The sequence below is a fragment of the Gymnoscopelus microlampas genome (genome assembly GCF_963454915.1).
Source record: "Gymnoscopelus microlampas genome assembly, chromosome: 15".
Lineage (NCBI taxonomy): Eukaryota > Metazoa > Chordata > Actinopteri > Myctophiformes > Myctophidae > Gymnoscopelus > Gymnoscopelus microlampas.
The window spans coordinates 35,442,626-35,455,481 of NC_139952.1; the positions used below are offsets into that span (position 1 = coordinate 35,442,626).

General features: G+C 45.0%; 1 protein-coding gene across 5 annotated transcripts in view; it reads right to left on the minus strand.

The window, feature by feature from the left end:
- Positions 1 to 2,394: 2,394 nt before the first annotated feature.
- The window catches only part of cica (capicua transcriptional repressor a), a 55,391-nt gene continuing 44,929 nt past the window's right edge, over positions 2,395 to 12,856 (minus strand). For 3 of the 5 annotated variants that reach the window (XM_084081040.1, XM_084081038.1, XM_084081037.1), the window contains exons 15-22: positions 12,354 to 12,600; positions 11,555 to 11,864; positions 10,711 to 10,883; positions 10,034 to 10,179; positions 8,429 to 8,580; positions 7,247 to 7,381; positions 5,372 to 5,497; positions 2,395 to 5,082 (exon numbers count right to left, since the gene is read on the minus strand). In XM_084081040.1, coding sequence (XP_083937166.1) covers positions 4,832 to 5,082; positions 5,372 to 5,497; positions 7,247 to 7,381; positions 8,429 to 8,580; positions 10,034 to 10,179; positions 10,711 to 10,883; positions 11,555 to 11,864; positions 12,354 to 12,600 — 1,540 coding nt within the window. In that variant the 3' untranslated portion in view covers positions 2,395 to 4,831. The remainder of the gene's footprint in view (positions 5,083 to 5,371; positions 5,498 to 7,246; positions 7,382 to 8,428; positions 8,581 to 10,033; positions 10,180 to 10,710; positions 10,884 to 11,554; positions 11,865 to 12,353; positions 12,601 to 12,856) is intronic. The other 2 variants (XM_084081041.1, XM_084081039.1) reach the window with 1 other exon arrangement.

The following is a 12,856-nucleotide window of genomic DNA, read 5'->3' on the forward strand; positions in this document are numbered from 1 at the left end:
ATATCGGCCGATAATATCGGGAGGCCGATAATATCGGACATCCCTAATTAAAATGCTGAAAATTGTGGATAATTGTGCATAATTGTAGGCTGAACAGTTTAATTATTTCCCACCGTCTTCTGAAAAGTGGAAGGAACAGTAGATCAACTGTAACTTCCTTTTCAACAGCAGTTAATGAAATTTAAACCATTTGATGGATGCTTTAACCCCAAATCCCTTACATATCGGATAAGTTGCATCAGGACGAACAAAAACCTAACCCTCTCCGCAGTGCAGTGCTTCGTCCGATCCATTGGAATACAAGAATGCTCAGCCCAAAACAGGGCCCCGGGTCAAATCCGGCGACCTCGGAACGGTCGCCACCAGGTATTCCTAAACGAAACCTCAGTAAAAATATGCCTAAACCTGCCTTATTCCTAAACGTAACCTCAGTAAAACTATGCCTAAACCCAACCGTATACCTAACCTTAACGCCACGTCCCCTCCCGCTCCCTCAGGTCGGGTGATGCCAACCTCCTGGACACCCTCAGGACAAATAAGCGAACTTGGGGTGACAGGGCCTTCTCGGTGGCCGCCCCCCTCACTGTGGAACTCACTCCTAGCTCACATCAGAGTTGCCCACACCCTCACCACATTTAAAACCACGCTCAAAACCCACCTTTTTCGCATTCCCTACATAAAATCTCAACCCCCGTTTGTTTACCATTCTTTTATAATCTTTTTTAACTAGTTCTTCCTAATAATGTTGTTTTTATCTTGTGACTTTGAGTACCTAGAAAAGCGCTCTATAAATCGTGTGTATTATTATTATTAGTATTATTATTAACCACAGTAAAACAAATACAAGAATATAAGAACCGCTGGGGGCGAGAGGTCTGCGGGGGGGAAAAATGGGTGCGAGTGTGTTTTGGGGCGAGTCTTCCGGTTACCATCCATTGCACTCATAATAATTCCTAGTGGAAGACAGGCCAATTGGCAAAAAAGAGTATTAGTCAAAAGCAGAATAATTCCATGTCTTACAAGTTCTGAAATGGTGAATAACTTCAATAGGATCCGCAATGAACAGAGATGAAAGAAAACATTTTGACACATAAAGTATAGTGGCACAGTGTTTTAGTGTAATTCGGAAATCTAAAATAAACCCAAGGACCAAAGACATTGTGTTAGGTCTTTAATATTTTCAATATTTAGTTGTTTTTTGTTGTTTAGAAATATTGCACATGGTCAACATGCCTGTTTATGAGTCAACACTCACCTCGCTCATCCTAAATTCCTTCTCCAAAGTAAGGACAGTTTATTTTGAAGCACAATCATACAGTGTACACGCATACGTGTGTTTGTTTGTGTGTGTGTGTGTGTGTGTGTGTGTGTGTGTGTGTGTGTGTGTGTGTGTGTGTGTGTGTGTGTGTGTGTGTGTGTGTGTGTGTGTGTATGTGTGTGTGTGCGTGTGCGTTTGTGTGTACGTACATCTGTGCATGTGCGTGTGTGTGTATGCACATGCATGCACATGGACACATTACAGACCTCAACCCCGAAAGCAATATGTATTGATAGTCTTATATTACCTGTGTGTATTTTTATATGTTATATATATATATCCTGAATCATTTGTTTTCATAACAGTCAAGATGGTGAACAAAATAGTCACGGTGACTATAAAAATACTGCCTCTAGAGATTATGCAGAAGGAAAAATATAATGTCAAATATTATGTTAATGTATGGTGCGGAGCCAGGGGTTTGGTTGTGCCAACACAGTACATACGTGTGCCCAAGAACACACATACACACACACAGACCTCTATGCACATATATGGAAATATATATATATATTTTGTTTTTTTTCACACATCCAACGGTATACAGAGAAATAAAAGAGATACCCATAGTATTAACTACCCCTGCTCTTCGCCGACGAGGTGAAGAGCAAAAAAAGTGCTATTTGAAAAATTTGTCTTTGACTTTTAGTAAGTTACGCGCGCTATCTCTTCGACGATAACAATAAATTTGTGTTTCTTCTTTTATACCATAGTTATCCATAGTATCACAACAGCTCATTCTCCTGACTCAACTTACTGTACTGCACTGTAATTAATATCTATGGCACAAAAGCCTTCCTCCAAAAAGAACACAAAATAACCCACCCAATTCCAAAAGGAATAATAAATGTCCTATTGCACCATTTTATACGGGAAGGGATAAAGTGTCAAGAGGAAGAGAAGGGAGGAGGGTGGGGGGAGGGCTCCAGAGACTGCCCTCCAGGGCTGGTCTAGGATCTGCTTTCCCTGAAATTAACCCTAACCGGAGCCATCCTGAGCTACATTACGACTGACCCTGGACCAGTGCTTAAGGGCACTTTCTATCAACACTTTAGAGAGCGGGGTGGGGGGGGGGAGGGGGTGGAAAGGAGTAATAGCGCATGGGGAAAGGTGGTCAAGAGGTGGGAATCTGAGGGCAGGAGGTCAGGGCGAAAGGGTACCCAGGGGAGGGAAAAGGTGACTGATAACATATGGAACACGATTATTATTATTATTTTCTACTAAAACAATCTCTAAAAACAATACTTTCCTGATTTAACTTGCGGCGATCCTCTCCCGCAGCGAGAGGGGCCACACATATTGTGCAAACACCTGATTTCAACGTTTTTACAAAACGACAAGAAAGCCCACCCCGTCACCCCCCTTCTTCAGTGTGTCAGGTGAGGAGACCTGGGCAGAGAGGGAGGGGCTAGGGTGGAGAACGGCCCATAGTAAGATTATAAGTGTGGCGGGGGGATTGGAGGGGGCCCACAGACCGTCTTTGTCCCCTTTTTAGAAGTGTCTTTTTTTTTTCTTCTTCTTTTTTTTGTCTGTTTGTTGTGTTTTTATGTTTTCTTTTTTTTTTATGCTGGAGAAGAAACACCATAGAGCCACGAGAGAAAAAACAGGCCACGGTAAAACGGATTATTTCCACGGCAACGATAACAAGAAAAAAAGCAACGTCATTATATCCACTGGTGGGAAGGGGGGAGGGGAGGGGACGGGGGGGGGCAATTTGGGAGAAGTTGGGTTAAAAACTACTTTTGCACTCTGTTGGTAAGTACATGTTGTTGTTGTTGGTGGTGGGTTTTTTGTTGTTGCTGTTGTCCTTCTCTACTCATCTCTTATGTGTCTGTCTTCCTGTTGGTGGAAAAACGTCAGCCTCCGGGCCAATGAGCATTGTCATATTGTTTTCTTCTGCCTGTGTGTTCATGTTTCCGCTCCGCTGTGAGCAGCTCAGCGTTGAGCAAAGTGTTCGTACACAATCCTTCCGCTCCTCATACACCGCCAGTCTTTACATAATCTCTTTTTTGGGTGCCTGTCCACACCGGATTTGGGGTTGGGTAGGTGGGGTGGGCTGGGACCCCCACCTTACATACAGACATACATCATTCATCAACTCCAGCCACTTGAGGACTCAGTCTGTCAAAATGGCAATAACTGAAGGTGCAATGATTGGTCACACTGAGTCCAAACTCCCGCCCTCATTTTTTTCCTTTTTTCGGGAGCAAATGGTATTCATGCTTTGAGTTCAGTTTCTTTCAGTAATTTTTTTCATCTTTTACTACAATCACTAAAAACTGTGCAGGCCAATGGCTTGGTCAGACCATGATTGACTGACGTGTGTGTGTGTGTGTGTGTGTGTGTGTGTGTGTGTGTGTGTGTGTGTGTGTGTGTGTGTGTGTGTGTGTGTGTGTGTGCTGTCTGTCTTGCAGCATCGAGGGGCTGTGGAATATCAGTGGAGGTCGTTGGGGTTGTATCTGCCTCCCGACCACTGTGCTGAGGGGTGGAACGGGGGTGGGGTGGCGGGGGTTTTGGGTCGGAGGTCAAGTCAATGGCATCTGAGGGCTGGCTGGCTGGCTGGCAACAGCAAACTGCATCTCCACAATAAGTGACAAAGTGCCTTTGTGTGTCATGGTCCTGGTGGCAGAACGTGGGGCCTGCCATCCAAGAGTAACAGTCTGATTTGGTAAGGGTGTGTGTGTGTGTGTGTGTGTGTGTGTGTGTGTGTGTGTGTGTGTGTGCGTGTGCGTGTGTGTGTATGTATCTGTGTGTCTGTGTGGAGAAAGACTATGTGCATGCTGGAGATTACATATGCACCGGGCTGTGTGTGTGTGTGTGTGTGTGTGTGTGTGTGTGTGTGTGTGTGTGTGTGTGTGTGTGTGTGTGTGTGTGTGTGTGCGTGTGCGTGTGCGTGTGTGCGTGTGTGTGCGTGTGCGTGTGCGTCAGAGAGATAGAGAATGTGTACCACAGACTCTGAGTGTTAAACTACAAACTACTGTACAAATGTGCTGAAGGCAAAACCTGGGCAAAATGACGACTGAATACGTTCCAAACACAAGAAAACAGACAGAGGACACTTGATTTCTCTTATGTTGCAGGCAATGCACCCACCTTTGAGGCTTTTGAAGTGTCAGACAAGAGCAATCAAGTGCACACTGAAGCCTGATTTATACTTGGTTTGCGCACTGCGTATCACACCCGAAAATAGAAGATCTACAAGCTCACAACAAGTCACGGTGCGATGCGTTGTGAGCTTGTAGGTCAGCTATTTTCAGCACGAGACTACCGCACGCAACCAAGTATAAACAGACTTGAGCTGTTCATCTATGAGAGCATATCATGTATTTTTGCCCAGGGCTGCCAGAGAACAGCCCTAGTAGAAATGATCCACTGGAACAATCCTAGAGTACTGGTTCAACACATAATAGGAACACTCTCCACTCTCTCTTCCTCTCGTCTTCCCTTCTCTCTTTCTTTCCCCCCAAACTTCGGCTCTTTCACATTCGTTTCTCTGTCTCTCTCCGGGACCCTTTAGGACGCCTCGTTCCTCGGCTCCTCTGAGCTGCGGCCTTTATCTCCTTGTTGCTCCGCCCCTCCGTCCTCCCGGGCCTGCTGATTGGAGAAGGGGGAGGGGGGAATCGAGATGTCGGCCAGTGACTCGGTGAGTCCCGGCGTGGCCGTCTGCATTATCTTCTGGCGGACCTCGCGGATCTTCAGCTGGAGACACACCTTGCTGGGGAACGTGTCCGAGTAGCGCGCCTGGAAGGCGGCCGTGGCCTGGGCTGTGTGGAGGGACAGGGAACGGAGGACAGGAAAAGGAAGGAAGAATAAAAAGAAATAGGGGAGAGATGAGTGGCAAATAGAAGAGTTCTTGCACCAAGTGCATGTTTCCCAGCTTGACTGTCTGTTATCAAATGTTATTACACAGCTTGGTGAATGCTTGATTCTGAAAGGTCAATCACTGAATTCTGCAGTCTGTTATTTTTCAATAGGAAATGAGGGCTAACCCTGGCCATTCAGATCAGGCAATGACGATCAATGGGGGAGGGAGATGACAGCAGGGGGTTTTACCTGAGGGGAAGAAGCCATGTTCCTGGAAGAGTTGCATGACCAGGGCCCGGCGCTGGTCCAGGGTTCTACGTAGGGAGGAGTAGGGGACCCGGTCCAACTCTCCTAGTACATCTTCTGATTCTGTACCTTAGGAAACAATGAGCTGCACTGTTAACAACAACAAGGGTCCATTTCACTGAAACAGGCAATAAAAAAAACCTTTGGGCGTCAACAGAAGATGATGCCATTCAACTCAGTGTTCAACAAGTGGAGTACCACACAGTCAAGTATATGGTGAGTCATAAGCCCCTTTTATACAGAGATCCCTCAATACTAAAGAAGATCTGTCTTTTTTTCCCCCACTTAACCAAACAAAGCCAGCGTAATGCTATCCCTGTGTGTGCTTTCACATAGCATGCCTGCATTCCGGAATCAGAGGTATGACGTGGCGCATGGGTCAACTCAACTGAGCAAGATCTTAAAGTGAGGAAGGCAATTGCATGGAGGGCCCTGAATGGCATGACCAGTGTATGGAACTCCAATCTCCCCCGCCAAATCAAACTCAGCTTCTTCTACGCGACAGTAGAGTCCGTTCTTCTCTATGGCAGTGAATGCTGGACCCTGAAACCAGCCCTTGAGAAGTCCCTGGACGGGTGCTACACCAGGATGCTGCGTGCAGTGCTTAACATCAGCAAGAGTGTGCATGTTACCAACATAATCCTGTATGAGGGAATACCAAGAGTGAGCGAGAAGATTGCTGTAAGGAGAATGAGACTAGCAGGACACTGCCAAAGGCACCGAGAGCTGCCAGCCAGCAAACTGGTGCTGTGGGAACCAACACATGGGCACCGGTCAAGAGGACGCCCCACACTAACATACGTGGACACGCTCAAGAAGGATGCAGGAGCCCATAGCACCAATGAGCTGGCCAGATGTATGGAGAATCGGGATGACTGGAAGCAACGATGGAGGGCTCGTCTGAGGACGACCTAGAGAGAGTCATCGTCTACATTATGCTAGTTTAAGATGACAGGTGTTGTCAGTAGATTTTTATTGCATAGTAAGCCTACGGCTACTCATTTATTTAACAATTAAATTGACTGTAGCAGACAGTCCGGTACTGAAGAATATTCATTCACTGAGCAACAGAAGGCGTTTTTTTTAAATGACGCTGGGATCCACCAAAAAGAGATGAAACCTACACAATTTATTTCACAAAATACCAACTTAAAAGAGGTATTTATTGTTTATTTAGAATAGGCCTATTCATTTAAGGTAATTTAAATCTATTGTTGCCACTGTAAGGTATTCGCGGCTCACCCATTTTCTCATGAAATAAAAGCGTTGTATTTTTTCGCTGAAAATGCTGTCTGTCTTTAATGAGGGTGGGTCGGGGTGGGCCAAGGCCATCTACACAGATACATTGAAGTAGATCGGGCAGTTGAAATTATTCAAAAATGAGGATGGGTGTGGGTAAACAAAGGACAGACGAATGCATCACTAGTGTACGTGTGTGAGAGCGAGAGATGAACAATGTCGATGCATAACATTACAGTGTTGGATTCATGCGAGCAATGTGTTGTTGTTGTTTTGAAACATGCTGGAGAATAAATGAAGGTGGCTTGACTTGACTACTAATGTATTAACCAGATGAACCCTGGTGTCACTATTCTGGGCATGTCATAATAGGCGAATATTTGGTGAAAATAGGTGAACATTCAGTGAAAATAACAGATCTATAAGGTCGCAACGCAAGCTATTTTTGCCAAAGAGATTTGGTGCGCAGGAAAAAATAAAGCTGGGGGCCAAGTACGGACCCCGGTTAACAAAGTATATAGGGTTTAGGTGGTAAGTATCATTAGCTGTGTGGATGCAGCGGTGGTGTTTCCGTCGTACCGGTTCTGTCGAAGGTGAAGATGTCTCCCTCGCACTTGGCGGCACTCTTGGGGGTGCTGGGCTCCGAGCTGCAGCTGGAGAGCCGACGGGTCTTTCTCCTAGGAGAGTTGGGTTCCTCCAACGTAGGCTCCAGCTCTGGAGGGAGATGAGAGAGAAAAAGGTTGGTTTGAGGAAGAAAGAGAAGGACGAGGCAAACAGAGGGTAGAAAAGTAACCAGGGAGGGGAACAGGGAGAGAGAGACGGGGGAAATAGAAGGCAGCAGTAACGGGTCATGAGAAGGGACAAGTATACCGGGGTGTTAAATTACATAACATAATATCCACATTCTAATAATAAAGCATATTGGGTTTTATTTGTGATGAAGTGTCTTGAGTCACTGTTGTTGAAAAGTGCAGATAAGGTTATCACTACTGTGAGTTTTAGTTCACATGCAGGCGTCCAACAGTTGATCAAACTAATCAATTTAATACAAATAATAAAATATATTTTTTTTGGGGGGGGGTAAAAAAATCTCTTTTGAAGTTTTGAAGATAGCAAATCTACAAGCTCACAACGAGTCACATCACGATGAGTTGTGAGCTTGTAGATTGGCTATGTTCTCTATTTCTGTGCGACACTATTGTGCGATTAGGTATAAAATACTCATACTAATCCAGGGGTCTTCAACAGGGGGTCCGGGACCCCTAGGGGGTCTTCAGAGTTACTACAGGGGCGCCGCCAAATCTTTGTGTGATATGATATGTTTTTTTTACCTTAACCACTTGAACCCTTTTCTGAGGTAAACATTAGCCAAAAAATAGCAGATCTACAAGATCACAACGCCTCGCGCTGCGAGGCGTTGTGAGCTTGTAGATCGGCTATTTTTGGCAAAGAGTTATAGGTGTAGAGGGAAAAAAAAGCAGCAGACGTTTATCTGAAACACAATTTGATATAATATAGAGGGGGTCCCTGCTTCATCTCTCTCTCAGCTAGGGGGTCCTTGGCCTGAAAACGTTGAAGACCCCTGTACTAATCCATTTAGTCGATTATAAAAAAATGACAATGTTTTATTCATTGAAAACAAATTTGATTCTCGATTATTAAATGAATCGAAAAAGCAATCGAAACAATACTGGCTAAAGAAAACAAGGCACAGTTGCAGCCCTATTCACAGGGCGGGTGTGTGTGACGCTGGCCTCTCACCGGTGGAGTTGCGTCTCTTCCTGCGGTAGCTGCCCAGGATGGCCCGCGGCGAGGTGGCCAAACTCTGCAGCGTGGGGGAGGGGAGGACCTCCTCGGGTTTAAATTCTGGCAGCTCAGCAAAACGCTCCTCGAAGGACGCTCCCGACAGCACCCTGAGAACAGAGAAAACACTGGTGTTGATGACCTTGTGGACAAAACCCACATTATGGACCCTTATTTAACCCATTTAAGACCTGAGGCCGATTCTACAAATGTCTTCTAAAGCCTAGAAGGTTTTCTGAAAAACTGCTCAAACTTTTTCAAGTCAAGGACCCCCAAAATAATATGTATTTGGCCGCAGACCCCCATCTCAATATATTTTGTTCCAGGGACCCCTAGAAGCATAGATTTAAGTAAAAAATGTTTGGGTTAATCACTTAAACCCTATACTTCGATCACCAGGGTCCCCCAGGGGCCTGTACTTGGCTTCCACCTATATCTCCTCTACACCAGTGGTTCTCAAACATTTTAATTTCAAGGACCCCCCAATTGTAAGGGTCCTTTTGGAACCCCCTCAAAGAACCCTGGTGGTCCCCATGGACCCTACATTGAGTTCACAACTTCTATACAACAAATCTCTTCACAGATAAAGCAGCCAATCCACAAGCTCTTACAACAACGCATCGCAACGCGAGTAGTTGTGAGCTTTTAGATCTGCTGTTTTTGCCGAACGTTCACTTATTTTCACAGAATGTTTGCCTATGATGACATGCCCAGAACAGGGATGCTAGGGTTCATGTGGTTAAGCAAGCCAAGTGGACTATGAACTCATTCTTATTTATAGCAGTGACCCAGGGCCAGTTGCTGCAGTGGGAGCAGGGCTTACTCATGTTCACACACTCAAACCACAGAGAGCTTGTCTTGTACTGTTGGACAGTGGTTCTCAACCTGTGAGTCAGTCCCCACATGATTCTTTTTGGGTGAAGTAACAATTTAAGGACTTTTAAGACCTTTTTAACCCATTGAGACCTGAAGCCGATTCTACACGTCTCCTAAATCTCAACAGTATTCTCAAAAACATATGTTTCTATATCAGTGGTGCTCAATCTTTTTCATGTCAAGGACCCCCAAAATGTATATGTATTTGGCCGTGGACCCCCATCAAAATATGTTGTTCCAGGGACCCCCAAGAAGCAAAGATTTGAGTTACAAATGTTCGCTTTAAAAATATATATATTCAAAGATTTGCACACATTTTCACGATTTTTTTTTTTGCTATTTTTGAATAGCCCAAAGTGTAAAATAATGCTTTTTAGCTCAAATCTAAAAATGACACAGTTCCAGGTCTTAATGGGTTAATACTTCAAACAAACAAAAAAAAGAAAGAAAAGAAAAAGTCCATTACTGCATCAAAAGTAATCGGCAAACTATTCTACAGTGTAAGAACTGGTCAAACATGTCAAATAATATAAGAAAGGGGCAAACGTTGTGAAACTAGCAGATCTACAAGCTCTCAACGCCTTGCCGCGGTTATCTGTGGAACCGAGTCAAACTAAATGTAATGCCTCAACTCTTTCTTTTTTTTTTTTTTTACAGTAATGTTGGCATATTGTCCATCATGCTTACCTGTCCACAGAGTCGGGTGTCTTCTTGAGTGGCGGGGGGCGGAACTTTGTCTTCTTTGAGGAAGAGGTGGGATCCCTGTCCGTGTGGGGAGGGGGAAAAGGGGGTTCCAACCCTGAGGATGGGGGAGGAGGGGAGCAGGGTCCAGCCTGATGGGAGGAGAGAGACAATAGAGGTTAGTTGAAAGATAGCGAGACTAGTCATGCCAATGTCTCAGAAACAATCTGACATTTGAACTAAATAGATAAGTGGTTTTCAACCAGTGGTCCGGGGACCACCAGTGGTCCTTGAGGGAGTACCAGGGGGTCCCCAGCAAAATGAGTTAATAGCGTCACAATCATTTTTAACCACTTAGCTTTGGTTATTCAAAAATAGCAGATATACAAGCTCATAGCGCGGCACCGAGTGCCGCGCTATGAGCTTGTAGATCTGCTATTTTTGGAAAACCTTGAAAAAGTGTGCATGTCTTTGAATATTCATATTTTTTTTAAGCGAAAATTAACTGATATCTTTGCTTCTGGGGGTCCCTGGCACAAAACATTTTCAAATGGGGGTCCGTGGCCAAATGTATATCAATTTAGGGGTCCTTGGCATGAAAAAGGTTGAAACCCACTGAAATAGATGAATGAGTGACTGACTGACTGACAGAGGAAATGAATGAATAAATGAAGGAATCCCACCTCTCTGCCACCTCCTCCACTGCCGCTGTCCCCTGTGCTGTGGTCCTCACTTCTTCTGGTCTCTCCTCTCTCCCTCTTCACCACTCTGTCCTGCCCTCCGTCCATCTCCCCCTGACCGTAGCCGTCACTCAGGTTCTCCTCTTTGATGTGGCGAGCGATGTCTTCGTCCGTGTCTGTTCAGGAGATACAAGAGCAAACACTGTGTATAGTTTTGAGCGGGAATTTGATTTGGAAATGTCATTCGTCTGCTTTTGATATCCCCCACTCTGGTCATTCAGATTTAACCCAGTGGTCAGACTGAATTAACCCATTAAGACCCGAGGCCGCTTCTAAACATTTTCAAAATCCTAAAAAAAAATCGGAGAGAAATATGGAAAAAATATTTTTCACGATTTTTCAAAAATAGCAGATCTATCTGCTATTTTTGAATAGCCAAAGAAATCTAAAGTAACACAGATGCGTTACAGGTCTTAATGGGTTAAATACATGCACCACAGTTTAATAATACAAAATATATGTTAACCACATTAACCCTGGCAACCCTATTTTGTGCTTATTTGTCAAAATCGTTAAATCTTTTAAAAGAACATTCTAAAATGTTTTGATGCGTAGCATGGTGAGCTTGCAGATTTGCTATTTGTCATTCAATAAAAGATATAGGAATTAAGTGGTTAAGAAAATGCCCCCCCCCCCCAGTTTTGCACAGAGTAGGCCTACCTAAGAGAGTACCATATTTACGTGCCGAGTACAAAAATACATCATCATCCTACAGAATCTAATAAAAACTTATATCAGACAACAATGGAAGTTATTAACTACAGTCATTTGCTCCTCCTGTTGTTACCTGTGGTGGCACTGCTCCTCGAGTTCGCCGCCGACGAGTTCGCCACCCAGCCGTGACCTCCGAACTCTGTCTGAGAATCCACCTGGCTCTCCAGTTTCACTTCCACCTTCACCTTGTGCTCTAGCTCCCCCCGTGGAGGGCTGGCCTGGGCCGTGGCGGTCACCGCCCCCTGAATGCCTCCGGCCAACGGGGACGAGGGGCTCGCCGTGCCGTGGGCTGCCGTTGCCGCGGCCGGCGGCATGGTTGTTGTCACGGGCACCATCCCCGCTGCCATGGCGACGGTTGGTGCGGGGTAGACAGCGGTTAGCACCTGGTCGACAAGCAACGGAGCACTCTTTGTCAAGAGGACGTTCTCAAACTTTTCAGGCTGCGACCCCCAAAAGAATCATATTTGAACGGGGGACCCCCCACGGGGGAACCCCCCAGTGCCCACCCTGACAAGCACTTAGAATTGTAGGAGTTGAGGCATTACATTTAATTTAACTCGGTTCCACAGATAAATATTGTGAAAATAGACAAACTTGTAGATCGGCTATTTTCAGAATGTTTGCCTCTTACGAAATATTTGACAATTTAGCCAATTTGGTATCGAAAAGGTCTTAAAGGTCATTAAATTGTAACTTTAGAAATGTGCAAATTGGTTTGTTTACTGTTGAGTGAGAAAACAATGTTGCACATTAAGCTAATCATCTGGGGAACCCCCCAAAATAATTTGGGGACCCCCCATCTTGTGGATCGGCTATTTTCAAATGGCTGAAATATAAACAGCAACGTAACAATACTACTTCCATGTTTTTACCTGGCGACCGGCGGTTGCGGAGGCCTGTGAGGGTGTCTGTGATTGACAGCTGAAGGGCGGGACTGGAGCAAGTAGTGGTTGTTGACCGGCAGATACGATTGGCTGAACCAGCGTTTGTCCCACCGGGGCAATGGCTGTGAAGCCAAGGGTTGCCAAGGGTGACGGAAGGTAGGTGGGGCCTGGAGGGGGAAGGGCCTCTTGGGCTGTTGCCGTGCTGACCCCTGGGCTGGACTGCACATAGGTGATCCTGAAAAAGTAGAACATGGCATACACATTTCTTTTTTGTCAGTAAAAATGTCTGTCAATCAATCAATCAATCAATCAATCAATCAATCAATCAATCAATCAATCAATCAGTCAAATTGTACATAGCAATGTAATATAGAGTGAAATAGAATTAAAACTGTATTTTTCCAGTGTTAAATATATGGCTTGATATCCAATACATCCAAGAAATGTTCCATGCCTCTGAGAAGGATTTCACATTTTATCTCCAGATTCAC